Raw genomic sequence first — 26,876 nt, 5'->3', positions numbered from 1 at the left:
CAATCCGTAACTATTTTGAATGTTATACCATATAGATAATGTCGAAATTTCTTCACACCCTCTATGATAGCTAATGCCTCAAGCTCGTAGCTCGAATACTTCTTCTCAAATTCGTTGGTCTTTCTACTCATGTAGTAAACTGGATGCAGGTTACCATCTTCATCTCTCTGCATAAGAATAGCTGCATAGGCCAAGTTTGACGCATCAGTATGCAATTCTGTGGGTAATCTGGAATTGAAAATCTTTAGAACTGGACCGCTTGCCAACTTTTGTTTTAAAATATTAAAAGCCTCTCTTTCTCGTTCACCAAAAACAAATGGGGTATCCTTCTTCAATAAGTCAGTTAACGGACTTGCTATTGTTGCAAAATTAAATATGTATTTTCTAAAATATGAGGCTAATCCAACAAAACTATGTACCTGTTTTGTTGTTTGTGGTTCAGGAAATTTCATGATTGCTTCAGTTTTCTCTAATGATGGTCGTACTTCTCCGTTTTCAATTATATGTCCAAGAAAGGTAATTTTTGGGGTAATCAGGCTAGCTTTCTTCCAGTTAATCTGCAGTCCATATTCTGCAGCAACTTCCAGAACTTCCATCAATCTTGTTACTGCCATTTGTTCATTTGCCGCTGGAATTATTATGTCATCAATAAATATTATAACTTTACCTGAAGATATCAGGTCTCTGAAAACTATGGACACAAACCTCATGAAATAATTTGGACAAATAGATAGTCCGAATGGGGCCCTTAAAAATTCAAATTGGCCGTGATGGGTTACAAAAGCAGTGTACTTTATGGATTCCTCACTGACAGGTAAATGGAAAAATCCATTTTTTAAATCAATCACACTGAAATATCTACCACCAGATAGTTTATCGATACAGTCGTCAATTAAGGGAAGAGGAAATTCATCTTTTAAAATCTTCTGGTTCAATTTTCTATAATCAACACATATTCTCACGGATCCATCCTTTTTCCGAACAAGTACTAAGGGACTAGCATATTCAGAGTGACTTACCCGAACGATGCCTTTATCTAACCATTCTTTAACTTGTGTTTCTACCTCTTGTTGTTCTTTCAATGAAATCCTTCGGGGACGTTGTGCTACAGGGACATCATCCTTGACAATAATCTTCATTTGTATGGGAGATTCTTTACCTTGCTGAGGTTTGTAACTTTTAACTAACTGTTGAACTTTGTTTCGCACCTTGTTATCTTTAATATGATCTGTGGAAGGAAAATCAGAGCACACAGAAGCCTCACTCAACATGCAGCTCAACCACTCGTCATCTTTACTACCAAACCACACAGAATTACCACTCATACACATTGTCACTCTTTGTAAAAAATCATTGCCTAATATGATACAAAAAGGCATTTCACGTTTCGAGATAACATAAAACTTAACGTTTTCGTATTTCTTATTGTCTATAACAATGTCCACTGTGCACGAACCACTCGTTTTTATCACTGATAAACCTAAACCACTGACCGAAACACTATCACCGTTAACACTCATTCCTAGTTGACGACGACACTCATCCGTAATAAGATTGATATCGCTGCCCGAATCCACCAGCGCATCTGTTATTTTACCGCATATTTCCACCGTTTTCAGCGGTTTCTGGCGCGATTTCGATGTAAACAGTGCTATGTTGTTGTTATTATTGACATCTTGATCTTGATCGATAACGTCACTTGATGAGCTGTCACTGTCATACGTTGCGTTTCGTTCATCATGAATCGTGGCGCACTTCATACCCGTGTTGACAACATGAACATCGTGCACGACGTCGTCGATCTCATCGCGATCGCTCTCGTTCTCAATCTCACTCGTGAAGTAGGTCTGCTTCGGCGGAAGTCGCGTAGCTGCGTCCGGTGTCGGACGACTCCGTGGATATTCGTGCCGTTCAGTTGTTCGGGTTGTTCGTTCACCGCCGCCGCCATCTTTTCTTGATTGCATGAATGTTTTTGAAGGCGTTGCATGCTTCTTATTCGGACATTCTACCGAAATATGCCCAAAATCGTTACAATGGAAACATTTCTTGCCTTTACTGCTATTCGGGCACTGGTCTGACATGTGGCTTCGATCGCCGCAGCTGTAACATCTTGGTTGAAATGGCTTATGATAATCATTGTGACTCACCGCTTGAGGCTTACTGCGCACACTCAATGTTCTCGCCTTCATTTTTTCTTTCACCATCTCATAAATTTTAAACTTATCTTTTAGGTCTGGATATGTTGTAACACCGTAAAGCATGATCTTGTTACTCTCTAGGTCAGGTATCCCGTCTACAATGTAGCGGATAGCGATATAGTCCGGCATTTTACCACGTTTTCCTAATTCCTTCATTGTGTATAGGTACTCTAATAGGGACTCACTGGGTTTTTTTCTACGCGCACTCATTAATTCATGCACTGTTTTTTGATCCAACGTGTCAGGAAATTCCTTTGAGATGGCCGTTTTCAACTCGTCCCATGTCTTGAAGGTTTTTTCGGCTCGGAACCAGAGCGCGGCCGTACCAGTAAGCGAGCGCCTGGCGACGATGAGCTGTTGTATTGGTGACCACTGGAATATGTCTTTATTATCCTCGATATCTTGAATCCATTTCGAGACGGGGTACGTCTTGTCCTGCCCGCTGAACGATGGAACGGCGTCCTTGGTGTACCAGAGCTGCTCGTGGTCTGGTGAACCACCGGCATCAGTATCCTTCGACATCCTCTTGAAATCGTCGTAGTCGTAGCGTCGTAGTTTTCGTTAGTCGTCGTCGTCGTCGTAATAATTTTCGAAGGAAACCGGTGCGGCGTGCAGAGGCGTAATGGCGTTCCACGTGGCGTCTTTGTTCGTCGGTACGAATCGTATCCACAGCACTGATCCCGGACGAGCCCCCAAAACTGTGGGGATCAGGGTTCGTGGAGTACTTGCGTAATTCAATAATAACCGTTGAATTTCAATCTAAACTATTTATTATTTTTTTACATAAAATCGTTAGGTACATCGTCTAATCTCTTAACTCCTCCATCTTTTTATCCCCATTTTCAAACCAATCTCTCACTCTCATTCATTCATTCCCTCTTACTCCCACTCATTCGTTTAGAAACGTCCATCATCTTACACACATCTCAATCGTTCAGAAACATTCAATCCCACATATATGAATGTATTCATTTCAAATTATATTTACTGTATAAGCCCTGTCTTAAGCATAGGAGAAACAGACTAGCAATCAATATAAATGCTATTATTTTTTTAAGTAAAAGTAGGAAGAAATTATACCACCAAAATGGTCACAAAGTTTTCTTAAAGCCTCATCAGTTTCCCACAGCCCCCATGGGACGCCACGCTCATACCAGGAGCGCATGACACCTGAGAGCTTAACGTAAGTGACTATAAGTCAGTGTATACGGGCGGGCTGATCGAACTGTCGCCTGTGGGCTGATGTATGGCGGTGAACCCATGGTTTATGGCTCGTCTTGTCATGGTGGTTACAGTGTTGGTCTTGAAATACTGCTGTAAAAAAATTGCTGCTAGGTACTTCGCTTGTATGTATACATCATTGATATTTTTAATTTGTACATATATTGGGATTTGTAGATTGGGTATAGAAATAAAACGACCACAACAAAATAATAAAGTTCCCTAGGTCCCTCTCTTTCTATACTTACTCCTTTGCTTCCCCTTTAGGTATAACTAATATTCTTAATATGTATATATATCCAAAACTACTTTTTTACTTTGTTCTTTCATAACTCGGTGAGTGATACCAAATAATCATCAGTTCCCAACTATATAAGTATTACATAGTTGTGTAGTGGTTTGACCAAAACTGCGCAGATCCCCATTATGTCCCAATGGAGCGCGACCGCCCACCTTATCTCGGACTAACTCGTAAACATTTGTAGCGGAACGACATTATTTTTATATTCCTTTTGATAGTTGTTTTGTGCCACATTGTACTGATACGATCAATTAAATGGTAAACAAATATCAGGACTGCCTGGAGATGTGACAATCCAGTTAGGAACATTTTATGTTATATAGTTATACACTTATTATATTTTCTACTATTCTTTATTGCACACTTAACAATACATAATAATAAAAAAAAAAAAGACAGTTTATGTACAATGGCGAGCTTAACCCAGAATTGGGTTCTCTTACAGCCAACCTTAAAGCCATGGAGAGATTTGATAGTGGTAGGGTAGATTAAAAAGTGCACAACAAACATTGAAAACTAAACAAAAATATCAAATAACAATATACTAAACATATATATGTAGTAAAACTACACAATACATAAACATAATACATATAATATATATATATATACATACGAATATAAATATCATTCATGTCGATAAATAGTATTCCTTTACTCGTCGCTTGAATGCACCCAACGATGGGCTTTCGCGTATCGAATGTGGAAGGGAATTCCACAGTCTCACAGCACGAACAGTGAACGATCCATCATAGCGGCTCGTAGTGTGGGAAGGGACACGAAGAAGGAGAGATGAGGAAGTGCGACAAGGTTTGCCTCTCGGAACAAGAAACTCAAAACGTTCCCGAAGATATCTTGGTGAGCGAGGATTGTAGAGAAGAGAGAAAAGAAAAGAAAGAATGTGAGCATCTCGACGCCGCCGAATAGGCAACCACTTCAACCGACTTCGAAATTCCGACACGTGGTCGTACTTCCTGAGCCCGAAAATGAAGCGGATGCACAGATTCTGCAGACGTTCGAGCTTATCTAGAAGTTCCTCAGTCGCATCAAGGAAACAGACATCAGCATAATCTAAAAGTGGGAGAAGAAGCGACTGAGCGAGAGTAATTTTTGTTGAAAAAGGCAGGAACTTTTGGAGCCGTTTGAGAGACTGAAACGTGCAAAATACTCTCCTGCTTACTTCCGCAATGTGTTTACCCCAAGACAAGTGACTGTCCATTAGCACACCCAGGTTTTTGACGTGCGAAGAGTAAGTTATAGTAACATTATCGTACAAGAGCGTATTTAATTAGAGAATTTATTAATAGTTATTCGATTTTTACATGAAAATACTTGAATCCGAATTTTCGTTGCTGATAGTTTATGCTTAACCATGAGTGCCCTCGATTTACAAATGGTTCTAGGTTACCTCTTAGAATGAATACGTTATGTGATAATGACGATTGCTAAGACAGATATGTTTACATTGTTACAAACGTTTGTTGAATCGCACAAACTGAACCATTGTTTGGATACATTTCAATTCGCCTAAATGTGGATGATGATAGCTAGTAGTTTTAGCTGTAGACTTTGGATACGATGTTATATTTGTATTTCAAAATTTGGAATGTTTGTGCAAAACATAACTATCAGAATTTCGTAGGTATTATCCTATTCATGAGCTTTTAAGCTTTATTGTATTCTTACGGGGGTTTTCTTTCGCCGATACTGAAAACTGCTCAAACTCAAACCAAAGGTACTTTTATTTCAAAACTCTAAACCGTACAAGATGATATAGATATTATAGAATCTAAAATACGAACTGCCCTCTAGGGAACTCCCGAAAACTCTTCTTACCGATAATCGAGGCCATACTATCGAATATGTATTTAATATTAATACGAGAAGTCGCTTCAACCTTGATTTCAGAATGCTGAAGAAATAATGTTTTCATATTATGAAATATGCTGAAATCAGATATTGACAGTCAAATCACGCTTCTGAACTTATCATGATGCGTAAAGGTAGCATTTTTCTATTAAAATCATTTTTCTTTGATAGGAATGTATTGATTTACCTGTGAGAGATTAATGACGCTCTGAAATGGTTTTCCAGTCCTACAATGTACAATACTAATAGGTAGAATTTTCCAACACGACAGATAATATTGACAGTTACAAACGTAATGATTTATATCTTTATATGCGTTTATCGCATATAACTTTATTTATTTCCTCACAGTGAGTACAAAACAGGCACTATCCTGATTTAATGCTTACTAATAAAAAGCTCAATAAATCACAAAATGGACAACCGAATAGATTAATTCCACAAAAGCCAAAACAAATGAACTCCAGCTACACTTCTGAGCCAAAAGTAATCTTAACGAAGCAAACTACAGTTGCACACAGGGGCGGCAAGTCCTCTACAAACACACATTACACTGGCAGCCACTACAAAGGGAACAGTTGAAACAAACGCGAACAAAAAGAACTACGGTTTACAAAGAGGCCGGATGACGTTGGATCATGTGCGTTTCGGTGACAAATACACGGCTTTGTAACTACTTGAGGCTTTAATAAAGGCTTTTTCTTAAAATGCTTCACTAATATTGAGACCATAAATAAATAATTATTCGGCTTAAATTAGATGGCAGTAAGTGATAATACAGGGTTAATTTTCAACCACCATCCAAATTTTCAGAAATGATTTAGAATCGGTAACCTAATCAATTAATCAAATAAAAAAATATAAAAAATATTAGATGATTTTCATCATTGTCCGCTACTAAAATCACAACGTGTGGAATACACACAGTTCGGTTGTTGAACATGGCGCGCTTGCCTCAAGATTCGGGAAACGCACACAAAAAACAGCATGCACTACGCCCGACATCGTACTACCGGCACTACGCCCCCCTCCCTCATACCCCGCACCCCGCACAGCCCCCGGTCGGCCAAGCGCCGGTGACTTTTTGTTTAGTTGACCGTGACCTAGTTACGTGCGAACGTGTGCCATATTTTTGTCGCTCTCGCTGCATTTTCGATTCCGAATTCCGGTCGGTTATCATCGCACGACATGGCGACTTTTTATTCTAATGCAGAGTATTTTGAAATGGTCAGGTGCTACATTTTAAGTGGCGAAAGTTTAAATGGTGCGCAAAGAATGTACAGTGCAGAAAGTTTACCGCGTTTACAAAGACGAGGTATTAATTCGCGAGTGCCTAATAGACAAACAATTTTAGCCGCAAACCAAAGGTTGTTAGATTATGGGCAGTTTATCACACCAGCCCATGCAACAAGTCGTGGCGGTCACAACGAAATAACACCAGCAGTCGAAAATTCTGTACTCGAGTTTTTCGAACGTGACCCCTGCGCTAGCACTAACGACGCTGCTCGGCGCTTCGGTGTCAGTCAGTATTACGTGTGGAAGCTGCTGAATTCATCTGGTTATCACCCATACCATTACCAACCAGTGCAATCTCTTCACGATAACGATGGACCCGCTAGAATCGTGTTTTGTGAATGGCTGTTAAGAAACATTAATTGTAACATTTTGTGGACTGATGAAGCATTATTTACGCGAATCGGAATTTATAACAGCCGAAACGAACATTATTGGGCGTTAAGCAACCCCCACGTTATTAGAAATAACTACCATCAAGTGCGTTTTAGTGCGAATGTTTGGGCAGGTATTATCGGTAATGTTATCGTGGGACCGATTTTTATTGAAGGACGCTTGACGGGTACTAATTATTTAAACATGTTACGTGGTGTTATTGAAGACTTAATAGACGAGGTGCCACTTTCATACTACAACAATCATTATTATCAGCATGACGGTGCACCACCTCATTACACAAGTGCAGTGCGTGAGTTTTTAAATAATAAGTATGGCGATAGATGGATTGGTCGCGGAGGGCCTGTCCTATGGCCTGCCAGGTCACCAGATTTAACGCCACTTGATTTTTTTTTATGGGGTGAAGTTAAAAGACGTGTTTACGTTGAAGAAGCACAAAGTGTTGAGGACCTCCGTAGTAAAATAATAAATGCATTTAATGAAATTAAAAATCAAACAGATACTTTAAACTTATTAAAAAATAGTTTAGAAAAACGTGCACGTTTGTGTATTGAGAGAAACGGACTCCATTTTGAACAATTACTGAAGTACACGTAATTTGTAGGTTAATCGAGTTTATTTGGTAAGTTGAATTATTGTAAATAGCTAGTTGATTCCAATTTTTTAAATACGCCATAATAAAAACCAGTGATTTCACATTCATTATTTTATTATGTCGGTCCTAAGCCCGTAAAGTATGAAGGGAAAATTGGAATCAACCCTTTTAAGTAAGACCGCGTAGGTACCTACATCAATCGCAGCGAGCGAGCGAGGTCAATAACCTTGCTGCGTGTCTCTACATTCTGTTTATTTTCGGATATTTTCTTTTGGATGTTTTTTTTTGTTTTTGTTATTATTTGATTATAATGTTTCACATATGAAAATAAATTAATTAAAAGTCCTCGATTTTTAAATTTGGATGGTGAATGAAAAATAACCCTGTATATGGAAAATGTGTAAAAAAAATGTACATAATCTTATATCCCTCACTCATTAATTGCTGGTTTAACAGGAGAACTAACTCGATGATTATGCGGGTGATAGTTCAATGCATAAAGATCACTTCCTCCTCTAGTTTAAACTGAGCTGATTTACCCTTGAACAGAAATAACGGTTATAACTGTATCTGAAATGCAATTTCATGGAAAACCAAATCTATTTCACTGTTAACTCGTACGTTTGTATACTATAAGAGAAAAAATCTAGTCGTTATTCTCATTCCAACACAAAAACAAGGCATTCCAGTAGATTCCGTGTTCCCACGATACAATCTATAGATCTTAAATAAGATTGATAGTGAAAGCGAATTTGCGCACAAATCACGTTTATTGCGGCTCGGCTGCGTGCTCACGCGCATACATACACATTACACGTCGCGCATCTATATACTTATATACATATGTATTAGGTCTATCTTGTCGTTGTTTAGTGGCAATTCGTTTTATAATAAAAATGGTAAATATTTATAAAATGATCGGTGATCTATTTATTTCGTTGTAGGTATGTATGACTCGTTAATGTTATGTTTTACGCCATACGTGTATGTACCCTTCGAGTACCTACTTACAAACTACACTGACGACATCTTTTTGTCGTATTTTCGTAACGATTTTGCGATATTTGATTTCTTGTAAGGCTAAAAGATATTTTTATCATTTTTCAGTAAACAAATTAGCAATCAACATCCAATTTGTTAAATAAATTATGCGTTTCTGATGCATTCGAGTGGCAGCTGTATTGTTTAGATCAAAATATTGCTCTTTACTAGACAAGCGATGATAGCGAGTAGAAAACACTTGTGTGCTGCAAATGATAGTGGTTTGGCAGCCACGCATGCGCCTGCGCCGACTATGATAGCGATGACAAGTGCTACTGACGGGAAAATACACAAATCGTGTGATTGTATTGTTTATGTTAAGGATGCTGGAATAATAAACGGATTTATCCTTGACTCAAATGTTAGTTACAGTTGGTTCTAATCCTAGATGTTTTGGTTTAAACTTAATTTTATATTTGTATCTATTGGTTGTTGAATAATACCTACCTATAGGTACCGATATACAGTATGAAAGCGTTGGGCGAATAAAACGCAAGGACTTATGTTAGTTTGAATCGATAGTACTTTTTACGAAATAATTTCCATAATTGTGTATTTTAGACACATTATATTTGCTTATGTTAAGTATAATACACAAGTAACTTTTGAATACTCGCGTCTGCATATCCATAGTTGATAGGATTAAAAGGATCCTTTTAGACTCTCTTTATTATCACTGAAGTACCTCTTAAGTAATTTTTTGATGACGATGAAGTATATCAGAATGTTCAATTTTTATACATTTTTCATTGACCCATTTTTGACAGTTATTATCAAAAAGCTTGGGCGTCAGTATCGCTGTCTTTTATCTTTTGTATGGCGAGATAAAAAAAAAAAAAAAAAAAAACTGTTTTATTCACACAATTAATTGTACACAGATAACACAAGATACAGATTACAACTATTATAGTTCGGCCATTCAGAGAATGCGTTCCTGACACGTCGCGATTGAACTGACGACGTAACTACATTCATTGATTATTGATATAATAATGTTGTTTTAATGCTCCTCAATTGTTAAAACGGTAAACAACCAGCAAAAATATTTTTATCGTAACTGCAACGCCATTGCAAAGTTACGTCGTCAGTTCAATCGCGACGTGTCAGGAACGCATTCTCTAAATGGCCGAACTATAGTGTTACGTATTATCGATGAGCTCTGGCACCCCATGTAAGATTTAACTTGTGTTTAGGGTGCCAGCGATCTCCGTTCAGTTTGAACATGTGACAGTAGTTGTAAGACGTACAAAATAACAATAATTAAAGATTTCATGTCAGCTGATGCATCAATGGTGTGGCCCATTTACTTGTACTTATGAATGCGTGTGCGTGTGTGAGTGTGTGTGTGAGGGTGTGTGTGTGTGTGTGTGTGTGTGTGTGTGTGTGTGTGTGTGTGTGTGTGTGTGTGTGTGAGTGGGGTAAGTGTGTATCTTTGTATGTATATTACATAAAAACTAGTGGTTATGTACATTTAAATCAAAGCAGATTATAGACTTATTACTATTATTAGGTAATTATTACTATTATTAGGTAATTAGGTAATTAGCGTTGGATATTTTAATTAAGTCTTCAGTATCATTATATGATAATGTCCGGAGCCACTTCGTAACCCAGGATTTGCATCTATATGAACACATAGGGACAATACAGCAGATTTTATTTATTTTATTATATAAATGGTTTGAGAGTATAGCAAAATGACGCTGAGCCAGGGCCGTTTTACATCCTCGAGTAGAGCATACTTGGAAATGTCTGCGCTTTTTAGATGGTAGATTTGGATCGTATACCACAGAAGGATGTTTGCGCAGTATAGTTCCCAGGATAAAGAGTTGTCTCACAGTCAGAACCTGACATTCAGAGTAGAGATCCGCCGTGGGAAATCTAAAAGGTTTCGAGGTCATAACCTTGAGAACAGCTCTTTGTGCTCGTTCCAAGGGTAGAAGTGTTGTCTTGGGTGCCCCGCCCCAAACTGTGATGCAATAGTTTATTATGCTTTGACACAAGGCATAATAAACAGTTTTGATCGTAACACTGTCGGCAGAGTGTCTAAGGTTTTTAAATATAAATATACACTTGCGAACTCGGGATATTAAATTAGTCAGGTGGGGTTTCCAACTCAAAGAACTATCAACATATACTCCGAGATACTTGACAGACTCACATCTTTTGAGTTGGGGACAGTCACATCGTGAGGAGGATTGTACGAGTGAGCAAGAATGAGCTCTAAGAACCATCGTATCTTGTGGGGGAAGATGATTGGATTTTAAGGAGAAAGGTAAGTACACCGTTTTTTTTAAATTCAAAGTTAGTATATTATTTGACAGCCACTTCATCACTGAGTTTAGAGCAAGTTCCGCATATTTGAGAGTTTCAGGCCAATCACTACCATAGATTAATAGAGCTGTGTCATCGGCGTATGTGAAAATAGAACAGTTCTCAAGTGTCATTTTGCATAGGTTGTTAACGTATACAAGAAATAGTGTGGGACCCAAAATTGAGCCTTGAGGAACGCCAAAACTCAATGTAATGGTGTCACTCATGACGTTATTTATTTTCACGCATTGGGTTCGATCACACAGATAGTCTTGGAAGATTTTTAAGGAAATTCCGCGAATGCCAATAGCTTCAAGTTTAGATAAGAGATGAGGAACAGACACAGTGTCGAATGCCTTGGAAAGGTCCAGGAATATAGCCAAGCATTTCATTTTACTATCTAATTTAGATACTACCTGATCTACCAAGTCAGCTACAGCATTTTCAGTGGACCTACCACGTCTAAAACCGTACTGGTTGCTACTTAGGAGTTTGTGTGACTCTAGATAGTCAACCAAACGATTATTCAGGATCTTTTCTAATATTTTAGACAGAGCAGGCAAGATCGAGATCGGCCTATAATTATCAACACTGTGTCTGACCCCACTCTTAAAAATGGGATGAACAACAGCCCTCTTAAAAACTCTGGGAAAACAGCCTGTGGCAATAGAGAGATTGCAGATATGCGTAATTACGGGGACAATGGTAGGCATACAGGATTTTAAAATTCTCGCAGAAATGCCGTCCCAACCCACCGCAGCATCAGTTCGTAACCCAATGATGAGATTTGAGACCTCCATATCATCTGTGGGCAGAATTACAAGCGAGTTTGATGGTAATGCAAGAGGAGAAGATTCCGAGGAACGCGTGGTGAAAGAAAATTTTTCGGCCAAGTTCTTCCCAACATTGGCGAAATACTCGTTGACAACGTTGACCGAGGACTTTTCGTCTGTAGCTACTTTTAGAAGTTCGCTGGGGGATTTTGCATTTAGACTGGTGCCAATAACATTTTTAACAACTTTCCAAGTTGCTTTGGGGTTGTTCTTTGCTATTAGGAACTCATTCTTCTCATACGCGTGTTTTAAATTTTTGAGAAGCTTATTGCAAAAATTGCGGTATCGCTTATATGTTACCATCAGTATGAAATTTTCAGGGTCTGTCTTTACCTTTCCAGCCATGTTATCTCTATTTCGGATACATCGAAGCAGTCCAATTGTGATCCACGGTTTTAGAATTCGTCGTTTCGAAGACACGTAAACAGGTTTGGAGTGATTGGCAATGACAGAGCTAATGGCGGATACTAGGGACTCAGCAGCATCGTTTGGGTCTTGAATACAGAAAAGGTCACTGAAGTTCATGGATAAAATGTCAGTTATTGCAGCTGTGTAATCAACAGATATGCGATTTAATTTGGCGGCCGGAGGTGACATAGTAGTTTGAATGCAAATAACCGTCGGCCTATGATCGGTAACATAGGTATCAAGCACAAGAGTCGTACACTTCCGGTTTGATCTTAACATCACGTGATCAATACAAGAATTAATACGGGTTGGATAATGATGTATCGGGTTGCCCGGGTAACTGGGTTTGAGGAGGTCAGATAGGCAGTCGCTTCTTGGAAAGCATTGGTACTCAGCTGAATCCGGTTAGACTGGAAGCCGACCCAACATGATTGGGAAAAGGCTCGGAGGATGAGGATGATGATGGATAATGATGTGTAGGAAGAAGGCCATGTGAAGAAATAAGGTTCAGATACTGATGTGCTTGTTGGGAGATGGCATTTGGGATGATATCAATATTGATGTCACCCATGATCAGAAGATTTTTTTGTTCTGACATAGGAGTAAGGATAGCATCTAGGCCATCGATAAAATTGTCTAAATTTTGGGTGGAGGGGGAACGATACAATCCTAAAATTAGGGTATTATGAGAGTTTATGTTGCAGGTGAGACAGCTAGCACCAGATATTGATGGTTCGGTGACGATATGGGGTAATTATGATTTTATATATAATATTACGCCATCGTTTTGATTAGCAAGTTTGCTCGAGTGGTATGAGACGTACCCTTCCAGAGGGGGAACTGTTGAGAGCCTCAGCCAGCACTCGGATAGAATCAAAATATCACAAGATATTTTTATTCTTGCTAGTAGCACAAGGAATCTATTAAAGTTACAATTCACGCTTCGTATATTTAGGTGTATTATGTTTAGGGACTTGCTAGTGTCATTAACAAAAAGACTACATGACTCTGGTTCACACAGGTGTGAATCGCTCATGCCAAACGAATCAATATCATTTAAAGTGTCAGAATCGAATACTAATGTTGGATGTTAAGTGCATAATGGTTTCTACTATATATGTGCGGAATATTATTATGTGTATTTTAGTTTTATCGATAAGTAGCAATACTGCTTTGCAAGTTTCAGGGAAATGTAAAAAATATAAGGTCATCATTAAGATGTACATAAATGCTTTGTAAGTGTTAAATATAATGTACAGGTTTAAAATTGTAAATATGTAAGTGTTATGAGTTAAGTGTGTGTAGTAACTTTTCAGTAGCTTAAAGTGTTGTTGACACATTCTAAAAATGTGCATAGTATTATATGTAAGATGTGTACAAGGTGCATGACACGATGCGATTAAATCTAGTGATACTATTATAAGGTAGGAAGTAATGGTCATAAAATAGTAAAAAAATGAATTATAAAAGGGTAGTAGTACTCGAGTTTTATATAAATAAAAAGGTAAGATTCTAATATAATCTACAGGCATGCTAAAATAATATAAATGAGACGTTTTGTGATTATTTTTCAATGGTAAGTAATTTCTTAAGGCAGGCAGTTGACCTAATAATAACAGAGTCCATTCCTTCTGATTTACGAAGAAAAATTTTTCCGTTCTGGGACCAACAAAATTTGTATTTGTTTGTTTTAGCAAAAGATCGCGCCTCGAAGAATAGTTGCCGCTGGGAGCGAGGTAAATGGTCGGCAATATAAACTGGTTTGACTTGACCGGGAACACCAATGTGACCCGTGTTTAGTTTTTCTGTTGATGGCAGGCCCTTGTTGAATGCACGGCAGGCTTCCAGTACTTGAATCTTTGAGGGGACAGTAAGGAACTCAGCAACTATTGGTCTGCTTGAGCCTTTTTTTCCTGGCAGTCGATATACGTCACGAAGTTGAGGTGTATTTTCCGACGGTTGTATGGTCTCAAAGGTTTTTAGTACAATCGATGTTAAGTCACCAGCTGTTTCCTTCTCAACTTCCGGGACATTTCTTATCTCGATACAAGCAGATCGCGAGCTCGACTGTAAATCTTCAATTTTTTTTTCCAGGTTCACAATATAATTGCGTTGTTCATTATTTTCGGTTTCTAATTTCTGCAGGGATTTTTTGATGGAATCATAATCCTGACTTAAGAATTCAACTGTTTTTAAGGTTTCAGCATTTGTTTTTTGTATCTCCACATTTTGGAGTTTAATTTCCGTCAACTCCGAGGTTAGTTTTTTAAGTAAGGACTCTTGGTCAGTTTTCCAAGCGGTAAACAACTTCATTATTTTATCCTCAAAAGTCTTTACTTCACATTCCGGCGAATAGTCGGGTCGTTGTCGTTTAGTCCGTGAGGTAATATTCGCGGTGTCCGGCTCATTCGGTTTGCTGAAAAGGTCTGGGGTTGAGAAGATAGGTGGATTATTATCCGTTTCTTGAGGAGTAGCAGGCGGGGAACGTTGAACCCTCGGCATAGTATTTGTTTATATACAATGTCAACAGGTATTTTTGGGGTGGCGCCACTAGTCACGAGTGATTGCAATGCAACGCAACCACACTGCGTTAGTCGCTGGAACGCTTTAGCGCTGTTATGTTGGCAACTGTCACTGCTTGCGCACTCGCAGGACTTTCGACGTTGTGTAGTTCGCGCAACCGTGAGGATTCCGTGCACTCACGATAACCGGCACTATGATATGGCACTTTTATAACAAAATCGTATAGTATTTATAGTCACTGTTACACTTCCTAGACGTCTGTAAACACTTCTTAGGTAATAGTACTACACCAGTTTTACATTTAGTAATAAATTGCGTCTATATTCAATCTATAACTATTTTTAGTACAAGTTAATGTTAGAACACTACTGTGCAATCTTAGGTCGCGTTCCGATGATGAACATAGATAACAAAGCTTTTTAATGTCTTTGTCGCGAATGCTGAGGATACTTCTTTTGAAGGTTTAAACACAAAGTGTTCAGAATAAAATATAAATCTTTGTAAAGTTTCGCAGTTCTATTGTTAGATTTTAAGGATTTATTTAAGACCTAGGGATCACAAAAAATCGCACTACCAGACCAGCAACAAGAAAAATATTTTCAAAGATATTTACCTACTTAATTTTTCACACATCATTTTATACAGTTTAATAACATTTCAAACCTCTTTCTTCCATGCGTTAGCATTTTCTCTGAACATAAAATAATCCTCTAAGAAATTCACCGCAAAGTAAATAAATCATTCATAAAAGTACGTTTTCAAGTCACGTTTCGCGCCGCAAGGCTCACGCAGCAGTCACGCTGTCGCCACGCAGCCTAGATCTGAACTAGATATTTTCCCCGCATTAATCATATTTGAGTAAACACATGCGTTTGACAGATTGCCGCCGACTCCAGGCTGCCGCTGAAGGGAAACCGGCAGGAATATTCTCGGAACTTACTGTTAAGTTTTATGTATTCAACTTAGACATTTTAAATGCAGAAGGTTAATATTATATTCTTAAAAATGATCAGTTCTCCTTGGAGCAGTCTCGTTGCTAATTGTCATAGTACCAAATAGCCATTTTAGGCCGTTTAAAAGCCAAGCCAACTTTTACATGCAATGTGAACGGTGGGAATTAAAATATTATGAGTCGACGCAAATTGGTGACAGCATAAGCCTGCCACATGAGTTTTTACGAAATTAGCTGAATTCATAAAATAGTTCAACTTAGAATTATTACTGTTTCTTTGTAAAAGTGGTATTATTGCGCGTTTAGTTTCGGTACATATTGTAGACGCTTCAAAGCGATGTTATGACTACGATATTTATGGACTTTTAACACATCATTATTCTGGCGAGATGTTTTCATTACAGACAAAACAACGCTCTGTAATGAGTTTTACGTTACAGATTTTTCTGGACTACGCGTATTTTTAGAATGCATAAAATACAAAAATATTTTCATAAAAACAAATGAAAAACGTGCAAAAACTTAACGTAGGTACAGTTTTATTTCAATACATGAAAAAAAGAAAAATATATGAAAATACGAGTAAAGTTTTTTAGTATTTCAATAGCTATTTTCACTGATTGAACAAACTGTTCCATGTGAAAAATAAAATTGTTTTCATGTAGAAACGAATTTTCTGTTTTAACTCAAAATGGTAGAGCGTTGTCGTTTCCCGAAATATAAAAATGTTTCAAACGAGAGGAATAAATTGATAAAATTTAAACTTGAAATAAATATTATATAGTGATGATGATGTCCTCCTAGCCGATTATCGGCTACGGCGGCTGTTCTCATGTAAGGAGATTAGCCAACTACGCAGGACATATTGTAATGCAAGAGCATTTGCGCAGACACAGGTGCACTCACTATTCCTTAACTCTCCTAGCCCGATGGGACGGCAATCCGACACCACCGGAGAGAGATCAGGCGCAGGACCGACATTTACGTGCTCTCCGAGTGTGTATCAATCACGGGTGTATCAACCAGCTTCCAGGCTCCGGGCTGCTTTGTGAAAGTCTTATAAAACACACAAAGCGATTTCGGCCCGACTCGGGAATCAAACCCGAGACCTCGTGCTCAGCTTTACTGCCTCGTTGGTCTAGCTGTCGTAAATATTAGTAAGTATTGTACTAACAGTTACGTTATCATTGTTACAGATGTACTCCGGTGCCGCGGCGACAGCTCAACAAATAATTGTTTGCTGACACAAAATGTAAGTTTACACTCCAGAGTTCATCTTTAGTCATTAGTTCTTACAAACTAGTCAACTATCTTGAAATCCAAGCTACAAAGTCAAAGTATTTATTATTCGTAAAACATAGGTAAACATCTAACATCATACTACTCTCACACTAACTTAAAAACTGGATAATTCAAACTTAACAATCATCACAATAATGTAGTCTTGAATGTCGAAACCGAGAAAATACTCGTCCAATAGTAGTCCCGAGTCGAAATTGCCAATATCAAAAAATATGACACACTCCATATTTTATTCGACACCCTTCCTTTAAAAGAGACTATGACCCTTGAGTTTGTTTCGGCGTTTCTTCTCAGGGATCAGTCAGTTAGGAAATGCCGACCTCAGCGTTCTTAAAATGACGTGTAAAAGTGATGTAATGTCCAACTTGCAAAATAAACGATTTCATTTCATTTCATTTCATTTCATTTCCAAAGAATTTTTGATTCCTACAACTTTTGTGAGGCATGAAGCGGAACTAACATACATAAATAAAAATACCCAAACTATATAATAAGATAGATATATCGAAATAATATTAGTTCAATATCCGTCGGTGACGTAGGTCCGTCCCACGCGCATTCTATCATCTTTTCCCATTACAAATACATTTCAGTAGCATGTTATAATGAAATCGCGTCAATCATAACCGACCGTGCTTCACCCGCCAGTCCCGACAATACCCGCATTACGTGAAATCATATTGTCGATAAACATCGATAAATCACGTCACATTTAAAGTAATGAAAAATAGCTGCGACATTCGTGTGAACTTTCATATTGAATTCACGATGAACATCGACATTGCTCATGCAAAAACAATCGCATTTTATTCAAATTGCTTTTGATATCTGCTGTAATTTGTACCTATTGTAAAAAACATTTTACAATTTGAAATACATTTTGGTGGCAATTGACGAAATATATTTGGTTCAATGCAGATATGTCAGCATTATGAGAACTATTCACAAAACAAATTAAATTATGTTTAAAGGTACTTCGTGCCATTTTACTAGTATTGTTTATTCTGTCACAAACTGAATGAACAAATAAAATTAATATTTTTTGTATGACGGATTTCCCCATTTCATGTATCGCATGACGCCTGTAACCCGAGCATTCAACAGACTCCTATTGATAACATTGACGACTGACCGGGCATTCGACAGTCATCAATCGCGTGCACTCGACTGTAGAACTGAGCAGTGGTTGTGTTGTTTCAGGTAAATACCTTCCACCGGAGCCTTCTACTATATCCGTCACGATGGAGCTGGAAGACGTGGAGATGTACCACGAAGGCAACTTCTCGTACGACGAGAACGGCACGTACAATGGAACGTTCGAGAACTGCCCCAACATCAACCTGCCGGTGGTGTACGTGGTGACGCAGGTGCTGTACGCCATCGTGTGCGTGGTGGGGCTGCTCGGCAACACGCTCGTCATCTACGTGGTGCTGCGCTACTCCAAGATGCAGACCGTCACCAACATGTACATCGTGAACCTCGCCATCGCAGACGAGTGCTTCCTCATCGGCATACCCTTCCTCATCACCACCATGTCGCTGCGGTCCTGGCCCTTCGGACGCTTCATGTGCAAGGCATACATGATATCCACCGGCATCAACCAGTTCACCAGCTCCATATTCCTGTGCATCATGAGTGCGGACCGGTACATAGCGGTGTGTCACCCGATAGCAGCGCCACGACTGCGCACGCCGTTTGTGTCCCGCGTCGTATCGGCGGCGGCGTGGACAGCGTCTGCGCTGGTGATGACGCCCATATTCATGTACACCACGCTGATCCCCACCGACAACGGACTGTCGTGCAACATCGTGTGGCCGGAGCGCGAGTTCAACAAGGGGCAGACGTCATTCACGCTGTACTCTTTCGCGCTCGGCTTCGCCGCGCCCCTCACTCTTATCTTCGTGTTCTACTGTCTCGTCATTCAAAAGCTAAAGACGGTCGGCCCCAAGAACAAGTCCAAAGAAAAGAAGCGATCTCACAGGAAAGTGACCAAATTAGTTCTGACTGTGATTGCGGTATACGTGTTGTGTTGGCTGCCGTACTGGGCGTTCCAAGTAGCGCTCATCTACTCTCCGCCGAACGAGTGCGCCAACCGCATCACTATCACAGTGTTCCTGGTAGCCGCGTGCTTCAGCTACAGTAACTCAGCCATGAATCCGATCCTCTATGCCTTTCTTTCGGACAATTTCAAGAAGAGTTTCCTGAAGGCGTGCACGTGCGCCGCCGGCAAGGACGTGAACGCGACGCTGCACGTGGAGAACAGCGTGATCCCGCGCAAGCGCGGCGGCGGCGCGGCGCGCGCGCAGCTGCGGGCGGCGGAGTCGCGCGGGGTGTCGGCGGGCGGCGGCGCGGGCGGCTCGCGCTCGGAGGCGTCCACGGCGCTCACGTCCAAGTCGGCGGCGGGCAGCGAGGCGCTGGCGCTGGAGGCGCGCCCGGCCACGCTGGCGCCGCTGATAGCGCCCAACGGGCTGTCGCACACGCGGCTCTGAGTGCGGGCCTCTCGCCGGCGCGAGCCCTCCAGCGCGCTGCTGGAGGAGGACACGCTGATCGTGTCCATCGACTAGGCTAGCGGACTGTGCGAGGCGCGCCGGCCGCAGAGACGCGAGCCCTGTCTCTCGGCCGCCGAGCCGCCTCGACGCCTGTTCTAATGGTTCAACTTTCAATATTTCGTGTAAAGTGTCAAGTGTGGATCGATTTGTGATGAAATTGTTCCGTTTCTGTATAAAGTCAAAATTGTATGGAGTCGATTCGGCCTAGGGTTGTAACGATGAATTTACTAAAATGTAATTTTTTATCGCATAGCGAATGTAAGGTTACCTGTTTGTATACTGCGTAATTAAGATGTAAAAAATGTACATATCGTGTAAATATTCGTAAATTGTCATAATGTCACATGTTAACGATGGAATTAGTTTTTGTTATTTTATATTTTGTATTTTTTTACCCTTTGATTTTTGTTGTAAATATTTTTAATTTCATTAAACTAATAAATTGACCAACGAGGGCGAGGCTCGTACGCATTCCGAACTCCTTGCAGTACTGGCTGCAACTAGCTGTTTACTTTTTAGTTCGTCTTTTGTTTCTGTTTTGAGTTGTCATCGCGCCGTCTCGCAGCGAGCCGCCCTCTCGTTTTTTCTCGACTTCTTTAACTGGTTGTTTTATTTTAAGGCCGGGTTTTCCCTCTTTCCCGGTGTTTACCGCAAACTATTGATACAGTCCACCTCCCACCGAGCACATCCGTTGGTCCTTCGACCCGGATCGTTCCAGCAACTCGGATGTTTCGTACACCGCCAACTGAGAAAAACAAAATGGTGAACACGCGAAGCGCGGCGCGCCGAGAACAAGAGGCTGAAAATCCTCCGCCTACTAATGTAAAGAAGTCTGAGGCAAGCAGAAGACCATCGGTAAAATCTCCTTCTGCGAGGTCCTCGGTGAAGGCGAGGAGGGCACAATTGATACACGAGGCGGCGGAACAAAAGGCGCTTCTGAAAATGGAACTCATTGAAAAGAAGCTGGCTGCCGACCTGGCGGAGCTGGACAGCTGCGGCTCGCAGTCGCTAGCTGATGGTGAACCTGGTGAAGAGGAAAATGCGTCTCGGATCGAGGAGTGGGTGAAGACACAGCGCGTCACTAGCTGTCACGACGATGCGCTGCGCCCGGCACAACGGCAAGACGCTGTCTTGCAGCAATTGGATAACGCCGGCCCATCTCAGCTCGGGAACGTGCAACCAAACCAGAGCGGTACTGACGACGGCACTATGCACATGCTGGCATGTGCGCTTAAGGACCTCGCCGCCGCCACCGCAACCACCAACGCCAACCAGGCAGAAACTAAGCTGCTTAACCGACTGACTATGCCAAAAGACTTACCGAAGTTTGACGGTGACCCGCTTGAATGGCTACAGTTTAAGCAAGCGTATGAAGAGTCTTCTCAAGTCTGCAAGTTTAGCGACCGAGAAAACTTATGGCGACTAAGGAAGTGTCTGCTCGGACGTGCTAAGGAAGCAGTCACAGCGTTACTCATCGGCGCTACCTCTCCTGATGTCGTGATGTCTGCACTGCAGCTACAGTTTGGAAACAGTGATGTAATCATATCTAAAATATTACAAGATATCAATAAGCTGCGCCCCATAGCTCACGACTACCAGAAGGACATTGTCCCATTCGCTATCAAAATCCAAAACTGTGTGGCAGCCGTCTCTGCGATCGGCTGTGACGAGTATCTAAACGGCATGACGCTGGTGTCGACAGTGATATCAAAATTACCAACAGTGCTAATATCTAAGTGGACCGATTATAGTTTTCCGCTTATCAAACTAAATTCAAAACCTAAGTTTATAGTACTATCCGAATTCCTAAGCCTAGAAGCTCAAAAAGTGACACAGTGTAATATAAATTTGCCGAATATCATTCAATCGTGGACAGTTAAAAACAATATTAACCATACAACTAAACCAAAGTCGCAAACTGTGTTATTTAATTACAATGATAACAAAGACGTTAACAGTGATTTATGTGGATTCTGCAAACTTTCTGAGCATGCGTTACCCGACTGCAGCAAATTCAAGAAAGCTTTGCGCAAAGCTCGCTGGAGCTACGTGAAACGCAGCAGAGTATGTTTCAAATGTTTATCTGCACGGCACCGCCGGAGTACGTGTCCCGCCGCCGTGTGTGACGTCACTGCATGCGGACAACCGCATCATCGCCTGCTGCACTACGTGCCGACCGCTACCGCCGAAGAGGTCGTCGCCCCAAGCACGGTGACACAATCTGGTAGTGAACCAATTGAAGTGGTAACTCACGTTAAGACGAACGGCAACGAATGGTCAGTGCGGTTGAAGGTGGTTCCTGTAATGATTCACGGACCTAATGGTGAATTCCGTGCAAGCGCACTGCTGGACGACGGCTCCACAGTCTCATTGATTAGCGCGTCGTTGGCAGCGCGCGCCGGTCTGCGCGGGCGTACACAAACCATGCGAGTTCGTGGCGCATGGGACAAGAACGAGCTAGTGTGTGCGGCAGAACTAGTGGACTTAATCGTTTCTAACCAACTCGGTGAAAAGTTTAATATAAGTGCGCGCAGTGTCAACGAACTGAGCTTGCCAGAACAAGGGTCATTGAACTTTCAGTGCGAGACCTATGACCACTTACGCGATATTAAAGACGATCTGTGTTTTGCGTCGCTAAAACCAGACTTACTGTTAGGGCAAGATAATTATCATTTATTGTTTCCTTTAGAGACACTGGTAGGCAAGCCAGGCGAGCCGTGCGCCACCCGCACACCATTGGGATGGTGCCTGCACGGCAGAGTACCGGGTACTCAAGCTCAGTACACAACGTTGTGTATGTCGGTCGTCGCTACTGCCGATGTCTCCGCGACCGCCGAGCTGCAAGACGACGTGCGACGTTCCTTCACGCTGGAGCCAATGGGTGCCTCACCAGCAAAGTATCAGCTGTCGGCTAATGACCTCGTCGACCCTACGAGCGCTACGAGCAGCGCTACGACCGTAGCGGACAACACCAGTGCTACGCCGCTGTCGACGACGTCGCTCAAGCAAACTATTATGAAGCCGACTAAGCTAAATATAGCCACACGAGAAAGCTACGATTGCTCGGTATTACAAGATGAGTGGCTACAGGGACCTACCTTCTTGTATAAGCATCCGGAATATTGGCCGCTAGATGTCGCTGAACCTGCGAACAAAGAGTTATTAGAATGTGTAACAGTAATTGATAACACCCTAGAAACCTGTAACTTACCTGTACCTGAACCTTCACGCTTCTCTTCACGGCTACGCTTGCTACGAACAACAAGTCGAGTACTTACCTTCGTTGATAACATTACCAAGGCCATCAATAAGAAAAAACAGATAGCTTCCACCTGTAATCTGAATGACGACGTGATGGACAGGGCTGAACGCTTACTAATAAAGCACTCACAAGCTTTATCATTTGGAAGAGAGATTAAGCTACTTCAAGCGTCTATGCCACTACCTACTTCGAGTAAGCTACTTACCTTATCTCCGTATCTAGATAAGCACGGAGTCCTGCGATGTGGAGGCCGCATCAACGCTGCTCCTGAAATAACTCCAGATGTTAAGCAACCTGTTATTCTAGATGGTCGCAGTCACATTACTCAGCTGATTGTGAAGCATTATCACCAAAGAGCGTTCCACGGCCACCAGGAGATGGTGGTAAATGAGCTGAAACAGAAGTACTGGATTATACGTATTAGACCTACTGTTAAACATGTTATTTCAAAATGCATGCTGTGCAGAATCAGGCGTGCACAGCCTCGACCTCCTCGAATGGGAGACTTACCTGAGGGACGATTGGCGCATCATCAGCGTCCCTTTACCCACACTGGAGTGGACCTGTTCGGACCTATGGAAGTGACCATAGGACGCCGCCGAGAAAAAAGGTACGGCGTGTTGTTTACCTGTCTCACTGTGAGGGCTATACATGTTGAGCTCGTAGGAAGCCTTACTACCGATGACGTCATAATGGCTCTCCGACGAATGGCAGCCAGACGCGGGTGGCCGCGACACCTTTACTCGGATAATGGTACAAATCTGAGAGGCGCCGACAAGGAGTTGAAGAAGTGTGTCTCCGAATTGGATGAGAAACTCTTAGCTGACGGAGTACAGAGTTACAGCATGACCACTACATGGACGTTTTCCCCCCCTGCCAGCCCACATTGGGGTGGGGCATGGGAGCGACTCATTCGCTGCGTGAAAAACGCACTGAAAGTCGTGCTGAAAGAGCGAGCGCCTCGAGATGCTGTTCTACAAACTCTCATGACAGAGGTTGAAGTGATGGTAAATAGTCGGCCCCTCACCCATGTGAGCGTTGAGCCGAACACTGACGAGACATTAACACCCAACCATTTCCTCCTTGGCTCATCCTCAAACCTACCGACTATGGGCACCTTTGATGAGTCAGATACATTCTTGCGCAAACAGTGGAGGATTGCTCAGCAGCTGGCTGACTCATTCTGGCGACGGTGGGTGAAGGAGGTGCTGCCGGACATGCGTCCGCGAAAGAAGTGGCAGCAGGAGCAGAGGCCCTTACAAGTGGGTGACCTCGTTTTAATTGTCGATCCCGCATCCCCACGAAACGTTTGGCCACGCGGCATAATTCGAAGGGTGATGCCAGGCCAAGACGGCCACATCAGAGTCGCCGAGGTGCAAACAAAGTCGGGCATATTGCGACGACCGGTAGCACGAGTTGTGTATATAGCTATCGGGAATGAGTGCTGACGCACTGGGGTGGGGGATGTTAACGATGGAATTAGTTTTTGTTATTTTATATTTTGTATTTTTTTACCCTTTGATTTTTGTTGTAAATATTTTTAATTTCATTAAACTAATAAATTGACCAACGAGGGCGAGGCTCGTACGCATTCCGAACTCCTTGCAGTACTGGCTGCAACTAGCTGTTTACTTTTTAGTTCGTCTTTTGTTTCTGTTTTGAGTTGTCATCGCGCCGTCTCGCAGCGAGCCGCCCTCTCGTTTTTTCTTGACTTCTTTAACTGGTTGTTTTATTTTAAGGCCGGGTTTTCACTCTTTCCCGGTGTTTACCGCAAACTATTGATACAGTCCACCTCCCACCGAGCACAGTCACAGTTGTAATAAAATTACGTTCGTGTAATTGTGTTATATTATTTTTCTCCATTCTCAATTTAAAACCTCAAATAAAAAGTATTGCTAGTGAATATTATTCGACTAGGTCTGCCTACTTGGGATGTATATAGAGTCATTGACTAGGCTGTTGTAAAGTTTAACAGTCTCTTTATAGCGCAGTTACGAACTACCTCGTTCGGCAGTATAGCCTGAATATAGATAGAACACAAATAAACGACAGGCCATTTAGGTTAGTGACCCAAACCGAGGCTGGTAGAAACAAGGTGACTCAATCGCCTAAAATTATTTAAATGCAGATCAATTATATTGGTAAGTACACGAGAAACACCTATATGATGATATTAAAATATACTAGGTATATGCTGTACTTATCACCTGAGAAAACAATGCCCTAGCTATGAGTCAGGCACGAGCAGATCTGTTGATGGAAGGCGGCGCAGGCGTCTCACGATGATGTATCCGCAGCTTCTCCGTAGGAACATTAACAAATGACTGTTGACCAGCTCCAAGCTCTTAACGCTCACATAAATCAGATGTTTATAAAACTAACACGTACAAAAATATACGTTATTATTTCTGGCACGAGAGTTCACGCCCACCGCGCAAACTTCGCCAAAACATACAACAGCGCGAGAATAACGCTTTCCGACTGACTTACCCAATGTATTGTGTGGGAACCCTTGTCACTAAATTAAGGACAGTAATTCCACTCCGAAACTGTTCCCGCTGCGAGTGTAGCACTGTAATACAATTTCACACAAAACTAGATAATAATGTGTCGGTCCAATTCCAAGTTTTGTGTTTTATAAGTAGTTTTCACGGAATAGGAACTTGTATTATTGCGTGGGTGTACACTACATTGTGCTTCCACGAGTCACAAGTATTTAAACTATTGTAGCAATAATAAACAAAATGCCCGGACGCTGGATCCGAACGCCCGGCCCGCGGTACCACGGCTATGCGTCAAGTGGGCGTGGCCTCCCCGTCAGCGCCGAGTATTGCCGAGCTCTTCCGAAGCCCGCCGACCGCCGCCTATATAACGCAGGGTCCGGCGTGCGCGCAGTCAGTGTTCACTGCGTTCTCAGTCTGCTTCAACCTCTCCAGTTGGACAGCTCTGAGTACCAGTCTTACGCTAGCGCACGCACGGCGACCCGCTCCCTGTGCTGTTCTAGTGTGTGTACGTTTACGAGTGTTTTGTAAAGTTTAAAATAAATCACTTAAGTAAATCGCTGGGTTTTTTCTTATAAGCCCGCGACAATCTGGCGCACAACGTGGAGCCGAACTCAGGGATTAAGTTGAAACGCAGGCACCATCTCCTCATCAACCAAAGTTTTCCTGCTACGGTTGCGGCGCACCTGGGGTATACAGAAGCAACTGTCCCACGTGTAAGAAGGCGTCGGCCATTAAGAAGGAGGACTTGAAGTTTTGTGCTATCAACGTACAGGTAGACTCAGATTCCCGGCCTGTTGTGTTCGTGGAGATCGAAGGGATAAAAGGTACCGCCTACATTGATACTTGCGCAAAGATGAGTGTCGCTTCGTACTCCCTATATTTAGAGCTAGTCAAATGCGGATGCAAGTTCCAGGAACATCAAGTCAATTTGACGCTGGCTGATGGAATAAAAAAGAATCGAGGAGTGCTAATGTGCAGAGTCAACGTTGTTTTGATGGGTCGAAAGGTGCAGACGACATTTATCGTGCTACCTGGAGCAAAAGACAACCGCACGCTTTTGGGGGTTGGGTTTTTAAAGGATGCGGGCATGGTAATCAACTTGCCGCAGTACACGTGGAATTTCATTGATGAACCAGAAGAGCAATACGAGCTATACGCCGAAGAGTTTGCAATCTTTGAGAGTACGGTCGTCAATGAAATAATGCAGTTGCCAAGCCCAGTAACCTCACTCACAATGACAGACAGCGAAGCAAGTCCAAGTATTAATACCATACCTCCTACTCCACCACCAACACCTCCACGGATGGAAATACCGG

The 26,876-nt window shown here is 41.7% G+C and overlaps 2 protein-coding genes across 2 annotated transcripts in view; one reads left to right on the top strand and one right to left on the bottom strand.

Moving 5' to 3' along the window:
• LOC124630954 (somatostatin receptor type 2-like) overlaps positions 1-24,903 on the top strand; it is a 139,862-nt gene extending 114,959 nt beyond the window's left edge. The window contains exons 5-7 of the mRNA XM_047165005.1: positions 17,140-17,195; positions 18,446-20,140; positions 24,871-24,903. Of these exons, the coding sequence (XP_047020961.1) occupies positions 18,487-19,734 (1,248 nt within the window). The 5' untranslated portion in view covers positions 17,140-17,195; positions 18,446-18,486 and the 3' untranslated portion in view covers positions 19,735-20,140; positions 24,871-24,903. The remainder of the gene's footprint in view (positions 1-17,139; positions 17,196-18,445; positions 20,141-24,870) is intronic.
• LOC124630943 lies at positions 14,006-14,970 on the bottom strand. Its single transcript, XM_047164986.1, has one exon. The coding sequence runs from the start codon at positions 14,968-14,970 to the stop codon at positions 14,032-14,034; it is 939 nt and encodes a 312-aa protein (XP_047020942.1). The 3' UTR covers positions 14,006-14,031.
• Positions 24,904-26,876: the final 1,973 nt, after the last annotated feature.

The sequence above is a fragment of the Helicoverpa zea genome, chromosome 6 (genome assembly GCF_022581195.2).
Source record: "Helicoverpa zea isolate HzStark_Cry1AcR chromosome 6, ilHelZeax1.1, whole genome shotgun sequence".
Lineage (NCBI taxonomy): Eukaryota > Metazoa > Arthropoda > Insecta > Lepidoptera > Noctuidae > Helicoverpa > Helicoverpa zea.
Note: the sequence above shows the minus strand (reverse complement) of the source record. Positions and strands in the feature narration are given on the sequence as shown.